This window comes from Lytechinus variegatus, chromosome 3, assembly GCF_018143015.1.
Source record: "Lytechinus variegatus isolate NC3 chromosome 3, Lvar_3.0, whole genome shotgun sequence".
Lineage (NCBI taxonomy): Eukaryota > Metazoa > Echinodermata > Echinoidea > Temnopleuroida > Toxopneustidae > Lytechinus > Lytechinus variegatus.
Window position 1 is genome coordinate 4,268,268 of NC_054742.1, and position 20,004 is coordinate 4,288,271.

The 20,004-nt window shown below is 34.3% G+C and overlaps 2 protein-coding genes across 2 annotated transcripts in view; one reads left to right on the plus strand and one right to left on the minus strand.

Annotated features, from left to right (window-relative positions):
• The first annotated feature begins 11,356 nt into the window (after positions 1–11,356).
• Positions 11,357–20,004, plus strand: part of LOC121410029 (Fanconi anemia group D2 protein-like) — a 61,431-nt gene continuing 52,783 nt past the window's right edge. Inside the window, exon 1 of the mRNA XM_041601850.1 lies at positions 11,357–11,558. The gene's annotated coding sequence lies outside the window, so the exon portion shown is untranslated. The remainder of the gene's footprint in view (positions 11,559–20,004) is intronic.
• LOC121410030 (cysteine-rich DPF motif domain-containing protein 1-like) lies at positions 14,708–19,954 on the minus strand. Its single transcript, XM_041601851.1, has 4 exons — positions 19,701–19,954; positions 16,524–16,632; positions 15,744–15,827; positions 14,708–15,323 (listed from the first exon to the last, which is right to left on the minus strand). The coding sequence occupies exons 1-4, from the start codon at positions 19,814–19,816 to the stop codon at positions 15,297–15,299; spliced, it is 336 nt and encodes a 111-aa protein (XP_041457785.1). The 5' UTR covers positions 19,817–19,954; the 3' UTR covers positions 14,708–15,296.

Consider the following 20,004-nt stretch of genomic DNA (forward strand, 5'->3'; position numbering starts at 1 on the left):
ATTTTTGTTGTTTATCACGAGCCACCACTGTATGAATTTAATAAACCAACTTTAGATCTTGATGAAGAAAAGGGTACGCCGGACTGAAATCTATTTTATCTAAACAAATATATTTACCGAGTAATACGCGTAAAATTTCACAAAATTCAAGTTCAACAAAATTATTAAATTTTAAAGCTTAGTAATATATATTTGAAATAGTTATATGCACGCGGTCATTAATATTTATTAGATGGACTGGTGATGTCATATCCCTATTTCCCTTATTCTTGTTTTATCACATGAAGTCATAAACATTTTATGTCTTCATGAATGTGCGCATGCCTACATTGTAACAAAATAAGTTGTAGTAATAAATATGGCATGCATTAAATCAGTTTTCAATCCAAATTTGCCCATTCTCGGTAGATAAAATTTGAATAACTAGGATTTCGTACAATATAAAGCAGAGTAAGTTTTGATATTACATCTTAAGTTTGGTCACTGAATATTCATGAGGACATGCATAAAACCGTTTCACCGAAATTATGCAAAGGTTTGAACTTCATCCGATTTTGATGAAAATTTGTTTCACTTTATCTGTTAATATTATATTATAATTATATCATGTTAAGCCTGGATTACCCCTTTAATGTATTTCATGCTTTAACAAAGTTTATTATGAAAATCAAAGTACAGTGCGTATCAAAATTAAAGTAATCCGAATGGAGACGGTTATGTAGAAATCATCTGACCATTGAATATTACAATCTGTATTTACCAGAGGGTGAAAGAGCAATTTTTTTCATTTTTTTTTAATGATGTGTACCAGTTACACCATACATGATTTGTATAAATCAATTTGGAAGACAAGAGGTCCAGATTCCATCTTTTCAAAGGTTTAGTAATTGCGTGAAGTAAAAGGAGCTGGTAATCCATTGAGGAACTGAAACCTTAGTATTCATACCTTCAAAGTAGAACCCCAGTACCACCGCTTCCCAGGGCCATGGAAATGAAGTATTACCCGTTGTCGTTATGGAAATGGTTTCATTTGTTCGGTTGCAGTATATGACAGGCCTATGTGTTATCATCTTTACTGATCCACCGAGTGTCAGATGGATTGCTTCATAAATACTACTTGTTATGGACCTTTAAGTCAAGATTATCTGATCTACAGACCAAGAAATAAACTATGTTTCAAATATTCTTCGAGAAATCTACTCTTGGATCGGATTTCATACTTTCATGATACTTTCTTCATTTTAAACAATATATTTGTATTCTTCAAGAACTGTAGAAATTCGTTTCTTCTAGAACAACCTTCGTGCACGGAAAAGTTTTTATTCAATTTTTGTGTGTCAGGGCACTGATATGTATTTAGTTAAGGATTGTCTGACTGGGAGATGGTGACCTGTGAATTATGAGCCTACGGGGCCCTGTCCCTTAAACTGTGGGTGAACGGCACGCCCAGCCAGGCATAGTTGTGTGTGTGTGTGGGGGGGTCATAGGGCCTAGAATAGGGTATAATGAATGTCATGGCATCAAAAATATTCACGCCTTGTCATTTTAGAGTGATTTTGTAAAGATTCTGATATGCGTGACTTGAAATAAATGGCTAGATCAGTTTAATTCCACTCTGGCGTTCCAAAGATATATTGTTATCATTGCAATGATACAATCTCTACTATACATGTACGAGTTAAAGATACTTTTACTACAATTGTTATGATTATTACCAGTACAACAACTTGAAGTAGTAGAAGTAGTAGTTGCTGTTGTAGTAGAGTCTAAAGTAGTAGTGTTAGTAGTATTAGTAGAAGTAGTAATGGTAAAGAATAAAAGTAGTAGTAGAAGTGGTAGAAGTAGTAGTAGTATTAGAAGTAGTAATGGTATGTTGAAAGAATAATAGTAGAAGTAAAAGTAGTAGTAGTAGTAATAAATATAATAATTGGAATTTATATAGCGCTCTGTCAATCTACGACTGCTAAAAACAGTAGTAGTAGTAGTAGTGGTGGTGGTGGTAGAACTTAATATTGTAATAGTAGTAGTGGTGGTGGTCGTCGTTGTACTAGTAGTTGGACCTAGTAGTAGAATAGTAGTAGTAGAAGTAGAAGTGATAGTGGAAGTAGTAATAGTATGTTGGAGGAGTAGTAGTAGTAGTAGTAGTAGTACTACTACATAGTAGTAGTAGAAGTAGTAATGGTATGTTCTAAGAATAATAGCAGTAGTATGTTCTAAGAATAATAGTAGTAGCTGTAGTATATAATAATTTGAATTTATATAGCGCTTTATCAATCTACGATTGCTCAAAGCAGTAGTAGTAGCGCCACTAGTGGTAGTGGTAGTAGAACTTAACATTGTAATAGTAGTGGTCGTGGTGGTAGTTGTACTACTACTAGTAGTACTAGTACTACTACTACTGCTACTACTACTAGTAGTAGTAGTTGTAGTGGAAGTAGTAATGGTATGTTGTAAGAGAAGTAGTAGTAGTAGTGGTGGTAGTATTTCTAAGTAGTAGTAATAGTACAAGTAGAAGTAGTAGTAGTAGTAACAGTGGTGGTGGTAGTAGAAGTAGTAATGATATGTTGTAAGAATAATAATAGTAGTAGTAGTAGAAGTAGTAGTAGTAATAGTATTAGTAGTAGTGTAGTAGTAGAAGTAGTAGTAGAAGTAGTAGTAGTAGTAGTAGTAGTAGCAGTAGTAGTAGAACTAATAGTAGTAGTACTAGTAGTAGAAGTAGTAGTAGTAGAAGAAGTAGTACAAGTAGAAGTAGTAGTATTAGAAGTAGAAGAAGAAGAGGAAGCAGTAGCATGAGTAGTAATAGTAGTAGTAGTAGTAGTAGTAGAACTTAATATTGTAATAGTAGTAGTGATGGCGGTGATAGTACTACTACTACTAGTAATAATAGAATTAGCAGTTGAAGTAGTAGTAATAGTAGTAGTAGTAGCAGCAGTAGTAGTAGTAGAAGTAGCAGTAGTAGAAGGGTAGTAGTAGTACAAGTAGTAGTGGTAGTATTAGTAGTAGAAGTAGAAGTGGTAGTAGAAGTAGTAGTAGTAGTAGAGGTAGTAGTAGAAGTATTAGTAGTTCATTTTGTTGCTGTAGGCCTTTGCATGTATAACTACTAATGTGCAGTTATATTTGATGGATATGGATTATGTACATTCAACTGTTTCCCAGATTTGTCATTGTATTATTTGCAATTTTCCAATGTATGTTAACTTTGTATGTGCCTTTTTTTGTTTTTATGATGAATGGAATAAATGCTATCAGTCAATCATATAATATATAAAACATCATTCACAGAGATTTTATAATATTTTCTAGAAATTTAATTGACACTGTGAAGTGAGGAACATTAGAAGTAGTAGTAGTAGTAGTAGTGGTAGAACTTAATATTGTTATAGTAGTGATGGCGGTGATAGTAGTAGTAGTAGTAGTAGTACTACTACTACTATTACTACTACTACTACTAGTAGTAGTGGTAATAATAGTAGAAGTAGCAGTTGTAGTGAAGGTAGTAGTAGTAGTAGTAGTAGTAGTAGTAGTAGTAGTAGTAGTAGTAGTAGTAGTAGTAGTAGTAGTAGTAGTAGTAGTAGTAGTAGTAGTAGTAGTAGTAGTAGTAGTAGTAGAAGAAGTAGTACTAGTAGTAGTAGTAGTAGTAGAAGTAGTACTAGTGGTAATAGGAGTAGTAGTAGTAGTAGTAGAAGAAGTAGTACTAGTAGAAGTAGTAGTAGTAGTAGAAGTAGTTCATTTTGTTGCTGTATGCCTTTGCATGTATAACTACAAGTATGCAATTATATTTGATGGATAAAGATGTTTCAACTTTATTTTCATCTTTATTAGATATAAAGGAGATATAAAACCCAACTTCTCAGTAAATATTCAAATAATGTATGATCAGGTTTTTTTCTTCCCCTTCCTTTTTTTTTATAGTAACTATCGTTGATATATATACATATATATATATATATATATATATATATATATATATATATATATATATATATATATATATATATATATATATATATATATATATATATATATAATTGTCCTGTTATAATTTGTATTCCCACTTTTATGTTCGATGATTATATCTGGTATTTAGTGTTTATTGCATTATGTATTTTACAATATTATATATATTCAGTTTCCAGATTCTTGTAAAGGTGGCAGCGCTAATAAGGCTTTCCCTTTCTAGTTGCCTCCTCATTCTTTTGTCAACTATGTAGGGGAGACCGGGGTTAGTTGGAACATGGGGTAAGTTGAAACATTGTATTTTTCTTTAACACCTGTAAAGTAAATTTATGCAATACTGCCCTCAATTTATTTTTATTAATAATACAACTGTTGTATTATCAATAAAAATAAATTGAGGGCAGTATTGCATAAATTTACTTTACAGGCGTTAAAGAAAATTACAATATTTCAACTAACCCCATGTTCCAACTAACGCCGGTCTCCCCTACACTCAACATTATGTACATTCAACTGTTTCCCAGATTTTTTTTCATTGTATTATCGCAATTTTCCCATGTAATGTATATTAACCTTGTATGTGCCTTGCTTTGTTTTTATGATGAATGGAATAAATGCTATCAATCAATCATATAATATATAAAACATCATTCACAGAGATTTCATAATATTTTCTAGAAATTAAATTGACACTGAAGTGAGGAACAGTAGTAGTAGTAGTAGTGGTAGAACTTAATATTGCAATAGTAGTGATGGCGGAGATAGTAGTAGTATAGTACTACTACTACTACTAGTAGTAGTAGTAGTAGTACTACTACTACTACTAGTAGTAGTGGTAATAATAGTAGAAGTAGCAGTTGTAGTGATAGTAGTGGTAGAACTTAATATTGTAATACTACTAGTAATGACGGTGATAGAACTACTACTACTACTAGTAGTAGTAGTAGTAGTAGTAGTAGCAGCAGCAGCAGTAGTAGTAGTAGTAGTAGTAGTAGAAGTAGTAGTAGTAGTAGTAGCAGCAGCAGCAGCAGCAGCAGCAGCAGTAGTAGCAGTAGCAGTAGTAGTAGTAGTAGTAGTAGTAGTAGTAGAAGAATTAGTACTAGTAGTAGAAGTAGTAGTAGTAGAAGTAGTAGTAGTGGTAATAGGAGTGGTAGTAGTAGTAGTAGTAGAAGAAGTAGTACTAGTAGAAGTAGTAGTAGAAGTAGTTCATTTTGTTGCTGTATGCCTTTGCATGTATAACTACAAGTATGCAATTATATTTGATGGATAAAGATGTTTCAACTTTATTTTCATCTTTATTAGATATAAAGGAGATATAAAATCCAACTTCTCAGTAAATATTCAAATAATGTATGATCAGGTTTTTTTCTTCCCCTTCCTTTTTTTTATAGTAACTATCGTTGATATATATACATATATATATATATATATATATATATATATATATATATATATATATATATATATATATATATATATATATATATATATATATAATTGTCCTTGTGTTATAATTTGTATTCCCACTTTTATGTTCGATGTTTATATCTGGTATTCAGTGTTTATTGCATTATGTATTTTACAATATTATATATATTCAGTTTCCAGATTCTTGTAAAGGTGGCAGCGCTAATAAGGCTTTCCCTTTCTAGTTGCCTCCTCATTCTTTTGTCAACTATGTAGGGGAGACCGGGGTTAGTTGGAACATGGGGTAAGTTGAAACATTGTATTTTTCTTTAACACCTGTAAAGTAAATTTATGCAATACTGCCCTCAATTTATTTTTATTAATAATACAACTGTTGTATTATCAATAAAAATAAATTGAGGGCAGTGTTTTATAAATTTGCTTTACAGGCGTTAAAGAAAATTACAATGTTTCAACTAACCCCATGTTCCAACTAACGCCGGTCTCCCCTACACTCAACATTATGTACATTCAACTGTTTCCCAGATTTTTTCATTGTATTATTGCAATTTTCCCATGTAATGTATATTAACTTTGTATGTGCCTTGTTTTGTTTTTATGATGAATGGAATAAATGCTATCAATCAATCAACATCATTCACAGAGATTTCATAATATTTTCTAGAAATGTAATTGACACTGTGAAGTGAGGAACAGTAGTAGTAGTAGCAGCAGTAGTAGTAGTAGTAGTAGAAGTGGTAGAACTTAATATTGTAATAGTAGTGATGGCGGTGATAGTTGTAGTGGTAATAATATAGGTTTTCCCGTCCAATTTCATCAGGGTTGCATTTAAATTAATGAAAGGACTTTCAAATTCGAAATATTTTGTCAACCCTCTGCACACATGGTTCATTTTCATTTATTCATCATTTAATTCCGTTCTATATCATTCCTTTGAATTTGGTAGAAATTCAATTTAGGGAGAAATTCGTTCAAATTAATGGCCCAAAGTCGTCATTTAATTTCGCAACGACGAACTGATCGTTTAATTTCACCCAAAATACCATTTTCAATTTCATTAATCGGCACACATATTTGCACTTTAAACGTCCAAATTCAGATAACATGTTTCTGTGTTCATTTTTCTTTTATAACGTTATACAATTTTTTTTCTCCAAACTTTACCCTACCTTTTTTTCTGATCTTTCAGTTAGAATAATTGTATTCCATTATGTTTGATAAAGAGGTAATTCATGTAACACTATAGGATATACACTCTAAAAACAAATCAGTCAAAAATGACAAGTTAATAGGGTCAGCTGGGTGCAACTGTTATTCTAGTCATATTTGACTATTTTCTAGTCATATTTTACCAGAACATAGTTATTTCTGACTAGAATATATGTCAGAAATGTGAATATCAGTGATTGCCATATCAGTTGCTCCTAGCTGACTACTGGTCTAGTCAATTTGACTGATTTGTTTTAAGAGTGTAGGATATGGTTGTGAACGGTTATTCTTTTAGTGATTAATGAGTGGGTGCAGGGGCAGATCAAGGATTTCCAAAAAAGGGGGGCATTTTCCCTAGGAATTTGACGAGCAAAACCGAAGGTTTTTAACCAAAGAATAAGGGACGGTCCACGATTTTTTTTTAATTGTGGCTCTCAAGGGGGGGGCACGGACACGAGCCGGGTGTGCCCCCCCCCTGGATCCGCCAGTGAGTGGGCGGATGACCTATGCCAATGGTAGGTATTTTTTCATCATCTTGTTCTTTTTTATTTCATATAATTGTAAATTATATCGTTGTGGGAAGGGATGGTATAGACCACCTTCTATAGTTGAGTGAAAGTGGAAAAACGAGTTGTTGTTCCGATGATGGTTTTTCAGATGGATGATACATTTCAGTATAATGGTAAACATCCAATTAAGAAGTAAAACCCATTTCCATAATCATTCAAATGAAGTAAAAAAAAAATAAAAACGAAAAACACTGTGCATATCCTATAAGTGATCGCATATTAATGATTTTGAATTCCTAAACCTTCGCAAGAAGGGTGCCGTTGCGAATTTGAAAACATCTCTTCGGCTATTTGAATTTGCTCGATCTTTATACTTGTTTAAATGAAATAATCATGAAATCGCGAGCCAAAATGATTAAATCAAATAAAGTATTTGGGCATTTAAATGTTTATCTCATAGGTCATTCGAATTAGTTGCAAATTGAACTATTACATCATTACATCGGTTGAAATTTTGACGAAATTGGACGGGAAAACCTATAGTAGAAGTAGCAGTTGTAGTGATAGTAGTGGTAGAACTTAATATTGTAATACTACTAGTAATGACGGTGATAGAACTACTACTACTAGTAGTAGGAGTAGTAGTAGTAGTAATAATAGTAGTAGTTCATTTTCTTGTTGTACGCCTGTATGCAATTATATTCGATGGATAAAGATATTATCAAACTCGATATATAAAACATCATTCACAGAGATGTCTTCTGTAAAAAGAACTTCTGTAAAACTTTGTTATGTCACTCTGTATTTTTTTTCACATAGGGCGGCCACGATAAGAACTTTTGTTTCCACACTGGATTATTTTATCACATGATGACTACACTGATTATGATAAAGAAAAAGCCTTAACGGTTTGAAAATACTGTGAAATTGAGAATTTTATTAACTTTTGTTAGATCTGACAATTTTTAAGCTCTATTATGCTGGATAAGAAACAGACTGCGCAATCAATCGTCGGACAAATTATTTGATGAAACGCTCCCCTGGCACTCTGTGCTTATCACACTAGCTTACGTCTGGGGGCGGCTTGGGGACAAGTACCCCCCCCCCAAAAAAAGGGGGGAAGATCCCGATAACGAAAGGAGAGGAAATAAAAAAAATGAAATGAAAAAGGGATAGTACTTTATCTGATTATTATGTCAAATTCTAACACAAAATAATTTTTCAATGAAAGATGCAACATTTTATTTTCGCTCGCAACATTTTAGAAATTTTACTCCATACACCATATCTGTCGGCCCTTCAAACTTTTGGCTCATTACGCTACTGGTTAAACAACACTGTGAGGATAGCCACACTGTACACACAGTACGTTTAGAGTTAACCGTGATCACACTTTTTTCTTTCACGCAGGGGCGTCGATCCATTTTTCAGATTGGGGGGGGGGGGGTGGCAAAATCCTGAATCAACTTTCCAAAGGCAAAACAAACAAACTCACACACATATATATGCATATATATATATATATATATATATATATATATATATATATATATATATATATATATACATATATAAATGTGACTCATGAGATAGAGACACATATCTCACCAACAAATTAATGCGAGCGCGAAGCGCGAGCTGAAATTTTTTAATATACTGACATGAAAACAGGAAAAAGGTACTTGTTTAGGACTGTTTGTAGTAACTCATGAGGAGGATAGATACATGTATATCTCACTACACAGATAATGCGAGTGCCGAGAGCGAGCCCTGAAAGCTTGATATTCGAAGCATTTTTGGTACCAATGATTAAGACGGGTATCTAAAAGAACAATAGATGCGAGCGTTAAGCGCGAGCTGAAAATTTTGATATTTCGATCTGAAAAAAGACAGTTTAATGGACGTTTTTGATAAAGAACAAGATATATATCCAACAAAAAATTATTGCAAATCGAAGCGGGAGTTCTGTTGAGGTTTAGAACTGAAAACGGGACATTCTATTCACCTATTTAATCATGGAAAGTATGGGTTTTTGCTACATAAATGATGCGAGCGCGAAGCGCGAGCTGAAAATTTTGATATTCCAATCTAAAAAGTGGACATTTTGAGCACAATTTTAAATAAAGGACGAGTTGGTATCTCAATCTCGCTTGCTGATTTCTGTGTAACATTACAATCTTATTTTATTTTTTACACATCAGTGGAATTATTGGGGGGGGGGGGGCAAAACGACATGTTTGCCCCCCCAATATTTTCATTGGTGGGGCGATCGCCCCCCCCCCCTGCCCCCCAGGATCGACGCCTCTGCTTTCACGCATGGGTGTTTTTTATCGTTCCTGGGTGTATGCTTTCTCCCCAAGGCAAGGCCATGATAAATTCAATATTAAAATAAATTAAGTAGGTACTGCATGTACGTTTTGTGTGTATGTGTGTATGGGGAGGATTGAAAAAAAAACCTTATACCATTAGCCGCAAGTAGAGGTTATTTAATAATTAATCAGACTGTTTTCAAACCGAAGCACTAACCCTCCAATCTCAAGATGCTTAATGGAGACCTCTTGAAAGTTAAGTGTTTCCGTTGAGTTCCCAGATTAAATATTTGAGAGTTTCAAATGCAAATGACTGAAGACGTAGTTAAAAATTTCTGATATCATAATTTTTGGATATTGAAATCAAATAAAATACGACGGTCCCTTTTTAAAGACCTAGAATTTTGATGAACGGCATGATTTAAGTTATGATTTGATACGCCTTTGATTTATATATATTTTTTTATCCAATACGCTTTTATCCTAATTTTAGGCGCCAAACAGAATGGTGCCGGAAGTTTCCCCATTCAATCAATCTCGAAACAAATGCTATCTCGATGCAAGTAGTAGACAGTGCTGGTGCAAGGTGCTAAATATTTGTGTGCATTAGCACAAAATTTCTTGTGTTCCGATCTTTTTCTTGCCTTGAAAATGAACTTATGATTCGACCACATACTGCTTCCATACTGGTGAGAACAGATTCAAGGGCATATATACAGGGTTAACTTTCACACTTGCTCTTATTTATTTCTTTTTAGTTTTTAATTAAAAAAAAAGAAAACTAGTTTTCCCGCCCGTCGAACCTTCTGATATGGTCCTTAAAAGCTGATATTTTTTTCTTCAAATCTTAGCTTTATTCATACAAGCTATAAAGGAAGACCTATTTCATAAGGCCAAATGAAATAATGCGAGAGCGAAGCGAGAGCTAAAATATCTTTGGTATTTTTATATATTACCTGGAGTGAAAATGAGATTCTGAGCAATTTTTGTAAGAATGAGCAGCCGGATGGATGCGACCGAGATGAAAATTCTTAATTTTCCGACCATTATTCTAAGAACTTGCTTTAAACATGAACAGGATGGGTATCTATATCTAACCAATTAAATGCGAGCACGAAGCGCGATTTTTTTTATTTTCTGAGTGACCTAACATTTGGACATTCTAAAAACTGCTTGTAATCATGAATAAGATGCGTATCCAACCAAACATTTATTCGATGTTGCAAATATTTAGCACGAGCTGAAAATAGTTGATATACTGACCTGAAAGGAGGATTTTCCAATGACAGTTTGTTGGAAATCATAAAGAGGTCAGGCCTGTAACTATCCCACTAATCATATATAATGCGAGCGAGTAGTTTTTTTTTGTTTTTTTTTACATACAACATTTTTTTTGTAACCAGAACAGGATGTAGGCCTTTCTCGCTAAAACTCGAATTCCGGCCGAGCAGAAGAAATCGGGCAATTTGGACTTAAAAATAAGATGTTTTAAGCATCTTGTTCTTGAAAATATTCGTGCGAAGATTTTTTTTTTAATCTTTACAATAATAACATGAAATTTTGTCTATTTTCAAATTACCCACTTACTTCATTAACTTTTATCGATATCGATCTTCCTCTTTTTGAGTCCTTTTCCCCTTCCTTCCTTCTCCCTCCCTTTTTTCTTCTTTTGTTTGTGCCTCCAATAGGAGGGGTGGCTCCTTCGGCCCCACCTGGATCTACATTATGTAAAACTATTTGAGACTCCTTGATCACTAGAGACCCAATCACTGAACATGCTGAAGTAGACTGGAGCACCAACATTATACATTTTTCAGAGATTAGACCTATAGGGCGACAAAGTCAAACGAAGAAAAATGGCGAAACGACATATGTATCAATATTAATTTTCTACATCATTAACTGTTATGCAATGGGCCAGGAATATAATGGTGTCTTACCCTTTTCATGTTTTCTAACTGATCCCATAGAGTCCAGTTTCGTGGATTTGACCTAGGTGCCACAGTCGAAGTATGATTGGTCAACATCAAAGGCCTGGTTGTAGTTTCTCTCTTGAACGCCACAGAAAACCAGCCAGCATCTATCTTATCAGGACTTGACTGTGAATCATTGGATATCTGAATAGATGTTGACCCAAGGTGATCGGGTGAGTTCGTGATTTCCCTTGTTGTGGTAGTAATGCCATCATCAATGGTAGCATATGTTGCACTATTGGGTGTGGCATCTCTTTTAGATGTGAAATTACACGGATCGACCCGAAAGGCCGTTGTGAAATTTGAAATCGTAGTTGAAGTTGGGTTGTTAATATCTGTCAACAAATCTCTTATTTCCAGCAATGTCTCATTTTTTAAGTCAAACGCGGAGAGAACATTTCCTTCACCCCCGCCTTCACCCAAATCCCTTACATTCTTGGCAAATGTTCTTGGTAAAGAAGATAATTCGTCGCTAGATATTTCTCTTTCTTTGAATTCAATTCGATCTTTTCCACAGGAATATTTTAGTGCAAAAACAAGTAACGTCAATATGTTCGCGATTGATTTCATTTTATGAAATATACCCAAACTGGAATATGAGTTGAGATCAGAATCGGTTCAAGGGAAATACCGCTATAGTTACTAATCAGAGACCAGCCTTACAAAATGACACCCACTTGGGAAAGGAGACTCTATTTTATATTAGAGTGTAAGTGGCGGTGCGATTTTATTGGATAATATGGTAGATCGATTTGTTTTCTAGAATTTTAAATTGGTGGTATCATACACCGTTCTCAAGTGCTGTTAATAGGGGGGGTGTTGCACACGAATTTCATGAAAATATATCAACTCGAGTGATGTATCAACATTAAGAGAACAGGTTGTGTAGTTTCTGCGTCACTTATTTGCTATACCCCCCCCCCCCCCCCCCCCGATCGCTCACAGCCGATATTTCAACAGCACACATTTGTTTGTTTTGATTAGATGCTCTCTCTCTCTCTCTTCCACCACTGTCGATCCCGTTTTTGTTGGGCTCCGTTTTACCATCTCTGCTCTCTCACCCATGTTTTTCACCCCCCCCCCTTCTCATCATTTTTCACTCTTTCCCCCTCTCTCTTTTTTGTAATATCTGTTCACTCTACCCCATCCCTCTCAACCTATTCCACCTTACCCTTTCCAAATCAATCCAGCCCAGAATTCCCCCAGAGTCCCTTTACAACGTCCCCCCCCCCCCGATTCTCTTTCCTCTTCTTGCCACTCTCCATCCTCAATCTGTTTCTCAACAATTCACCTAGCTCTCTTTCAAACTTTCTTTTTACAAATTTTAGAGTAAGTTTAACTGAAAATATAAAGAAGAATCACAGCTTACTTTTTCAAATGAGTAATACAAGTTGTTTATTCCCTGGCCAATCAATCCTCCCTCCCCCTCTCTGCATCAAATTCTTTTCTAGTCTCTACTCCCTCTCGCTCTTTGTCTTAATGTATTTTCTGTCACTCTTCACTTTGTAAAATCAAACTACTCATTGATATTTACACAGGGCATTTATTCCCTTCTCTTCAACAACTGTCATTCCCCAGTTAATGATTGAAAAACAGGAAACAATTACAGTAGAGGTAACAAACTCTTTATTTCAGATGTAGTTAAAACCTTCTAAGAACTATCAATATTGACAGTCTATGTCTCTTTTGCTTGCTAGGGATTCTTAAAAATTATGATAGTGATAATGAAAATGATGATCATGACCATGATGATGACGATGGTGTTAATGATAACACTTCTTTCTACAATAAAGGGGAAGTTCACCCCCGAATCCCAGCCATGGCGTAATTTCCTTCAGCAAGGAACTTATCCACATTGTGCTGCACTCGACCCAGGTGAGGTGAATGGGTACCCGGTAGGAAGAAATTCCTCGAATGCTCGAGCGCCCGATCAAGGTAGCCGTGCTAAAGCCGGGGTAATAATAGCAGGGCCCGCTGGGAGAACAGTTTTCGGAACTGAAGTGGCTACCCTGGGTAAATATGCCGCTATTATTATTATGATAAATTTGTTTTAATTAAAACAGAAACAAAATATTGGTGAAGGTTTGATGAAAATCCATCTAAGTATTGTGGTGTTATGGATTTATAAATTTTGATTTTTGTTTGTCAGAGGCAAGCAGTTCCTTCATGTCATGTTATATAACTTCCCCAAAATGTAATTGTCTCAAAAATACCAAGGTGATTTTATTTGTGCTGGGGATATATTATCAGACACATCATTCCATACCCGTTTTATAGGAATTTTCTAAAAATTCATCGTGAGCCATTAAACAATTACAATTCAGAGAATTTATATTAGACCACATTATGAGAAAGGTTGCTCGCATAGACTTCAAAAATCAAAAATCTTTAAAAATTAAATGAAACTCTTTCTTTGGACTTTTATCAAATCAAACCTTCACCAATATATTGCTATATTTTTTCTGTTCTTTATTCAACCAAATTATTGTCAGGGTGAACTTTCCCTTTACAATGATTATCAATAAATACTGTCATTTACTGTATCTCTAAAGCCCACAACTCAGTATTGCAAACTCTACACTTGATCGATGACTGAATTCCTCACAGAGAGACATAATTAATTTGTAATTACTGTATTTTAATGTAACTTAAGCACAATAACATTTAATGAACTTTAAAAATATGAAAAAATAAAATACTTCAATATCAGTAGGTAAAGAGTAAGTATGTCAACTAAACTGGGTTCCAATAGAAACTTCTCAAACTTCACAAGTGCACAACACAAATTCTACTCTGTCAAAATGAGCAAAATTTTGACACAGGCTAGCTTCAGTAATTTTTAGTAAGCAACTGTCAATAATTAAGAGATTGGTTTAATAACAAAGAGGCTGTAGCCCCTCAAAGCAATTGGTTCCAGAATCCAAAGTCACAAAATGGCAAAAGAAAGACCAATGAAAATGAGATGGGATAATACCACATGGTCATTATTTGCTCGACTCCTATTGAGTAGATTCATGCATTATACTTCTTTGACCTCAATACGTGTGTTTAAAATTTCAATTTTAACTTCCTGTAACTTCTTAGTTATTGAGGCAATCAATTAAACATGCCGAAATACTGTGAACTTTTATAAACTGGTAAGCTTGTTTAATCCCATCTCATTTTCATTGGTCTTTCTTTAGCCATTTTGTGACTTTGGATTCCATAACCAATTGCTTTGAGGGGCTACAGCCTCTGTGATTAAACCAATCTCTCAATTATTGACATGTGCTTAGTAAAGATTACTGAAGCTAGCCTGTGTCCAAATTTTGTTCATTTTGACTGAGTGAAATTTGTGTAGTGCGCTTCTGAAGTTTGATAAGTTTCTTTTGGAATCCAGTTTATAACAGAATACCAACTTTATTTCTGAATTACTTTGTGTTCAGACCCTTGCATTACCGCACACAATGCATGCTTTTCTCCACTCCCAGGAGAGCAACCCAACAAGAGTTCCAAGACTCAATTGCTAGGCATACTAAATAGGCTTTCAAATCATACCAGGTATCCATGTAACACCTGGGTTGAGAGGACTACCTATTAAAGGCTGACTTCTTGAAATCAGAATTGCACTGTAGGTGTGATTAGCAATGGTCAGCCAAAGGAGTCATGATCATTCTTCCTATAAACAAATATGAATCACAATAAAGATGAGAGTGAAAACAAATATAGACATCAACAGACACCAAGATGAAGGGCAAAAATTTAGGAAAAAAGGCATCTTAAGGTGCAATTTGTTTCAAACACCTGCTTATTATCTCAGTTCAATTCCTGACTTGCTGGTCTTTCCCAACACTTATAGATGTTCTCCTTCATCGGCTTTAGCTGTTCAAGCGTACCATTGTATGCACTTCTAGCTCTCGGCATAAACCATTTCAACCATTATCCTTCTTGTTTACTTCCTGTTGAATGAAGAGATAGAGAGCGAACAAAAATGGGAAAATAAAAACTTATTAATAACTTACAATAAATAAAATATGATGTCCAAATGTTAATACAAATATCAGAAAAGTATTACAAAATACATTCAAAGGCAAACACAGTCATGGTAACGCAACAGAGTTATGCACTGTTTTACTCCAAATAGTTTAGAACAAAGATGATATACTGAACTCACAATTAAATATTTTCTTTTATATTTACCATTATATATTTTTTTATAACAGTATGTGCAACCTGATATCAAATGAATATTACTATAAAAGTCATTAGTCCTCATAAGGTCTCTCAGATAGAAGTTGATGACCCTCTAGTTGCTTGCTATCGAGAACTTCATGCATCTCAGCAATAGGGGTAAAAACAAACACTACTTAATACCTCACCTGCTGTACTTCTTTGGGAAATTCCTGAAAGTTTTCCAAAACACAGTCAAGGCAGAATCGTCTTGTGTAGAATATACTGCAATCCTTAATATTACAAAAAAGGAAAAGGGAAAAAAAAAATCTAAATCAAGTACATGTATGCATTTCAAGGTAAAAAGCTCAAAGCACAAAGAAAATGAAGATTAACTACATCAATCATCATTCCTTTTTTCTAGCAGATATCTTTATTTCACTCAGAGAAATTGACAACATTGAACTCTTCAAATCGTCTCTCAGAACTCACTTATTTCAGCAGATGTGTAGTAATTAACTTATTGGATAAGCCTGCGCCTATAAACATTTTAAACAGAAATATGGCACAATACAAATGCTGTGGATCATCATCTTCATCATATTATTTTCCTTTATCTATTTTCAAACTAGAACAAGTAAGATCTGTGATATTTTTTTTTCATCCTGATTTTGAACCAAACAACAAGCAGTCTTCAAGATGACCCCATTCTCAATCCTTCTTCTACATGTAGCTATGATACTTGAGCAAAATCAATAAATTGATTTTGGGGATATACAAACTATCCTTTCTCAACACAGAGAAATTTTAAGACAAAATCCACATAAAATCAAAACAAAATTAATAACCAATTACAGAGATTAAAGAAAATATATTGTTGCAAAGATCTAGCAATCATTATCATCTCAAGGAAGAATAAAAAAATAAACATTTAAAATTGCCATCATGTGTTATTGCATGAGCTGCAAGATGTTAATGGTTCAACTTACTTTATTGACACAAACAGGTTTGTTACATTCCGAGCAGTGTCCACCAATGGTTAGATGCCTATTTTCTGGTGTAAATGGATCTTTCATGACATATGCCTCTTCAAGCAACCTGTTTGAACAAATGTAATCAATAAATGGAATCGATAATATGAAATATATTGTGATCTTCATATCATTCTAAATTCAACGTCTGTACAATTAATCATGTAAATTGTAGGGCTCTATATTTAGTACTTATTAAGTTATTGTAAAACAATTGATGAACAGTTGGAGAGACAATGTGGACACCAACATTGAGCCTAAACACTTTACAGTCTCTACCTTGTCTGTGCTGAGTATCTAGATGCAACATAAGTGCAGCCAGGGCCCTGGGAACTATTTTTAAATAAAGTATAGTGCGCTGCTTTGAAGAAAAATTTGACATGCAAAAAAGGTTTCCCTCTACATAGGATGATTTTTGTTAACTTTCTACTTTTTAGCATACATACAAAGCACCCCCAGGCATATCTTGGGGAGTGCTACAGCACCCCACTTTCCTGGTCCATATATGTGTACATTAACACACGGAAAGTAAACAAACATCTTAATAGGCCTATAATCATTATGGTAACAAAGAAAGTTTGTGACATTATGAACTTTCTTTCCTTATATAAGTTATAATTTTGAATCTAGTCAGGTCATGTGCAATTTCATTTGAACATGTATCTTGAATCATGGGACCATGATGATATATCCCCAAAGTATGAGAGACAGGCATGCAAACACTTACATAAAATCTTACATTCAACTACCTGCAGGCTGAGGCTGTAGCTTATTTCAGGTTTTCTATAAATGTCTAACCAAGTTAGAGTCTAAAAACAATATTACAAAATATCATATGTGCCAACTATGGCTATGGCCCTGGCAAGCGGGGGTGCACCCCCAAGATTTTCCTAGTGGTGATGCATGTGTTATTCTAAATAGGCAGCTGCACCCCCTGGAATTCTGGTAAGTTTGGTAAAATGGAGAAATATATTGAAAATTACATAATTTCTTGGGACCAAAATGACCTTCAGTTTGTAGTGAAATCTTTTTTTTTTTTTGCTTGTCAAATTTACATCAGCACCCCCTGTAAAAAAATTGTTTCCAGGGCCCTGCTAAGTCTGTAGTTCACGGCCTTGCAGATACATGCATGTCTGCACATACGCGTATAGGCCTACGGTTACGTTAGACGCACAATTCTCATAAAATAAGTCATGCAACGACCACAAATTTCACTCCTGCCATATGCCTGCAATAGTGACACAGAACAATAGAAGTCGACTCGTATAGATCTACACACAAAAAATCAGAGTAAAAATGGTGAAATTACTAGACTAGATATCAAAATTTCAGGCAATCATCTAAAATTCGTTGAGTTCACATGAATTTATTAAAGATGGTAGTATGAGAATGATGATGATAAATACTGCTAACTGATGTAGTATACTTTTTCTGTAGCTCTAAACTCCAATCTCTATTCTGTCACTATATATTCTTTCTCTAAAACTGCAATCTCTATTATAATTTGGGTTCAGAAGTGAACCCCTTATATATTGGTCTGGTCAAGACACTTTACAACCAAACAGGTGTTGGTCAACCTTGGACGCTTGACCAAAACAATCTGTACATCATAACTTAAAGGAGAATGAAACCTTTGGAACAAGATAGCTTGTGTGAAATCAGAAAAATCAAAGAAACAGATCAACAAAAGTTTGAGAAAAATCGGACAAATAGTGAGAAAGTTATGAGCATTTGAATATTGCGATCACTAATGCTATGGAGATAGCAAATTGGTAATGCGACAAAGATGTGCGATGTCACTTGTGAACAACTCTCCCCATTACTTTAGTATATATTTCACTTGAATTACCTCTTTTATCACATCTATCCATAAATCATGTGTTCTTTCTACATGAGGGCATGTACTACATATTTTTTAAGAATACATCATGGATAAGGAGTTTGTATCATCATAAGAAAAAGCAAAAAGAGACATTTTGAGGGTATTTTATAGTCCACCAAAGGGAAAGTTGTTCATCAGTGACATCACACTTCCTTGTCGCATTGCCAATGTGAGGATCTCCATAGCATTAGTGATTGCAATTTTCAAATGCTCATAACTTTCTCACTATTTGTCCGATTTTTCTCAAACTTTCTTTATTCTTATCCTTTGATTTTTCTGTTTCTACACAAGCCGATTTGTTCCAAAAGTTTCATTCCCCTTTAACTCTGAAAGGGGAATTGATGTTTAAGGGAGAACATGAAATGTAGTGAATAAGAAACCCATAAAATGTGAGTGCGTCAGAAGTTTAGCTGCATGGAAGAAGAATGAGTAATACTTTCTTAAAGGGGAAGTTCACCCTGACAAAAAGTTTATTGTAAAAATAGCAGAAAAAATAATAAAAAATATTGCCGAAGGTTTGAGAAAAAATCATCAAACAATTAAAAAGTTATTAGAATTTCAATTATTTGATTTGTGACGTCATATGCGAGCAGCATTTATACATAGCGAATGGTAAAAAATCAATGAAATGTCATTTTCTCAGAAAATTGAAAATGGTTTTCACTGTAACTTTTGTATATCAATAGACAAATCATTTCACACCCGATCATGAAAAGAAAACAAAATTAAGTCATCAGGAACCATACAAAATTTGAAATTCATACATTTTATATTACATAACACATGGGGCAGCTGCTCGTTTATGACGTCACAAATCCCAAATTTTGAACTCTATTAACCTTTTTACTTTTTAACAGATTTTCCTCAAACCTTCACCAATATTTTTTACTATTTTTTCTGCTATTTTTACAACAAAGTTTTCTTCAGGGTGAACTTCCCCTTTAAGAAAGTTGGAATTGGTATGATTTCCTACTACCGGTTCAATTTGAAAATGTCTGTGATATTTTGGCAAAAAAAAGTTATTCCTAACCTTGCATGTTCATGTTGTGTGAGTATAACGACAACGTTACAACATAGTCATAATACAAGGAGAAATCATGAACTCAAAATTTTATTGAAACTAAAGTTTAAGCACCCTAATAATATGCTAATAATATTGTTTATCATTACAAGAAAGTTACAAGTTCATTCTTAGTCTTACTTTTACAAATTTGAAATATTTTCAACCGAGAATTTTAACTTATTTAACTTACACGATAGATTTCAAAAACCCAGGCCTTTTTCCATAATAATCATAAGGGCTTGAAAACTGGCATGATGAGCAGGCAAACACTCGACGTTTTCCTCCCTGATCTTGCTCCCCATCCATGGTCGTCCTCCAGCTATACACATGCAGCTCAGCTCGCAGAGATTTTTTTCATTGACTGTCTCTAGGCCTCATTCTTTGCATAATTATTAACATGCCGTCGACTTGATATTGTGAACAAAGTGTGACAAACGTAATATGGTCTGTTATGTTTATTAAGTTATGATGCTCCGCGCGCTCCTATCCTCGAG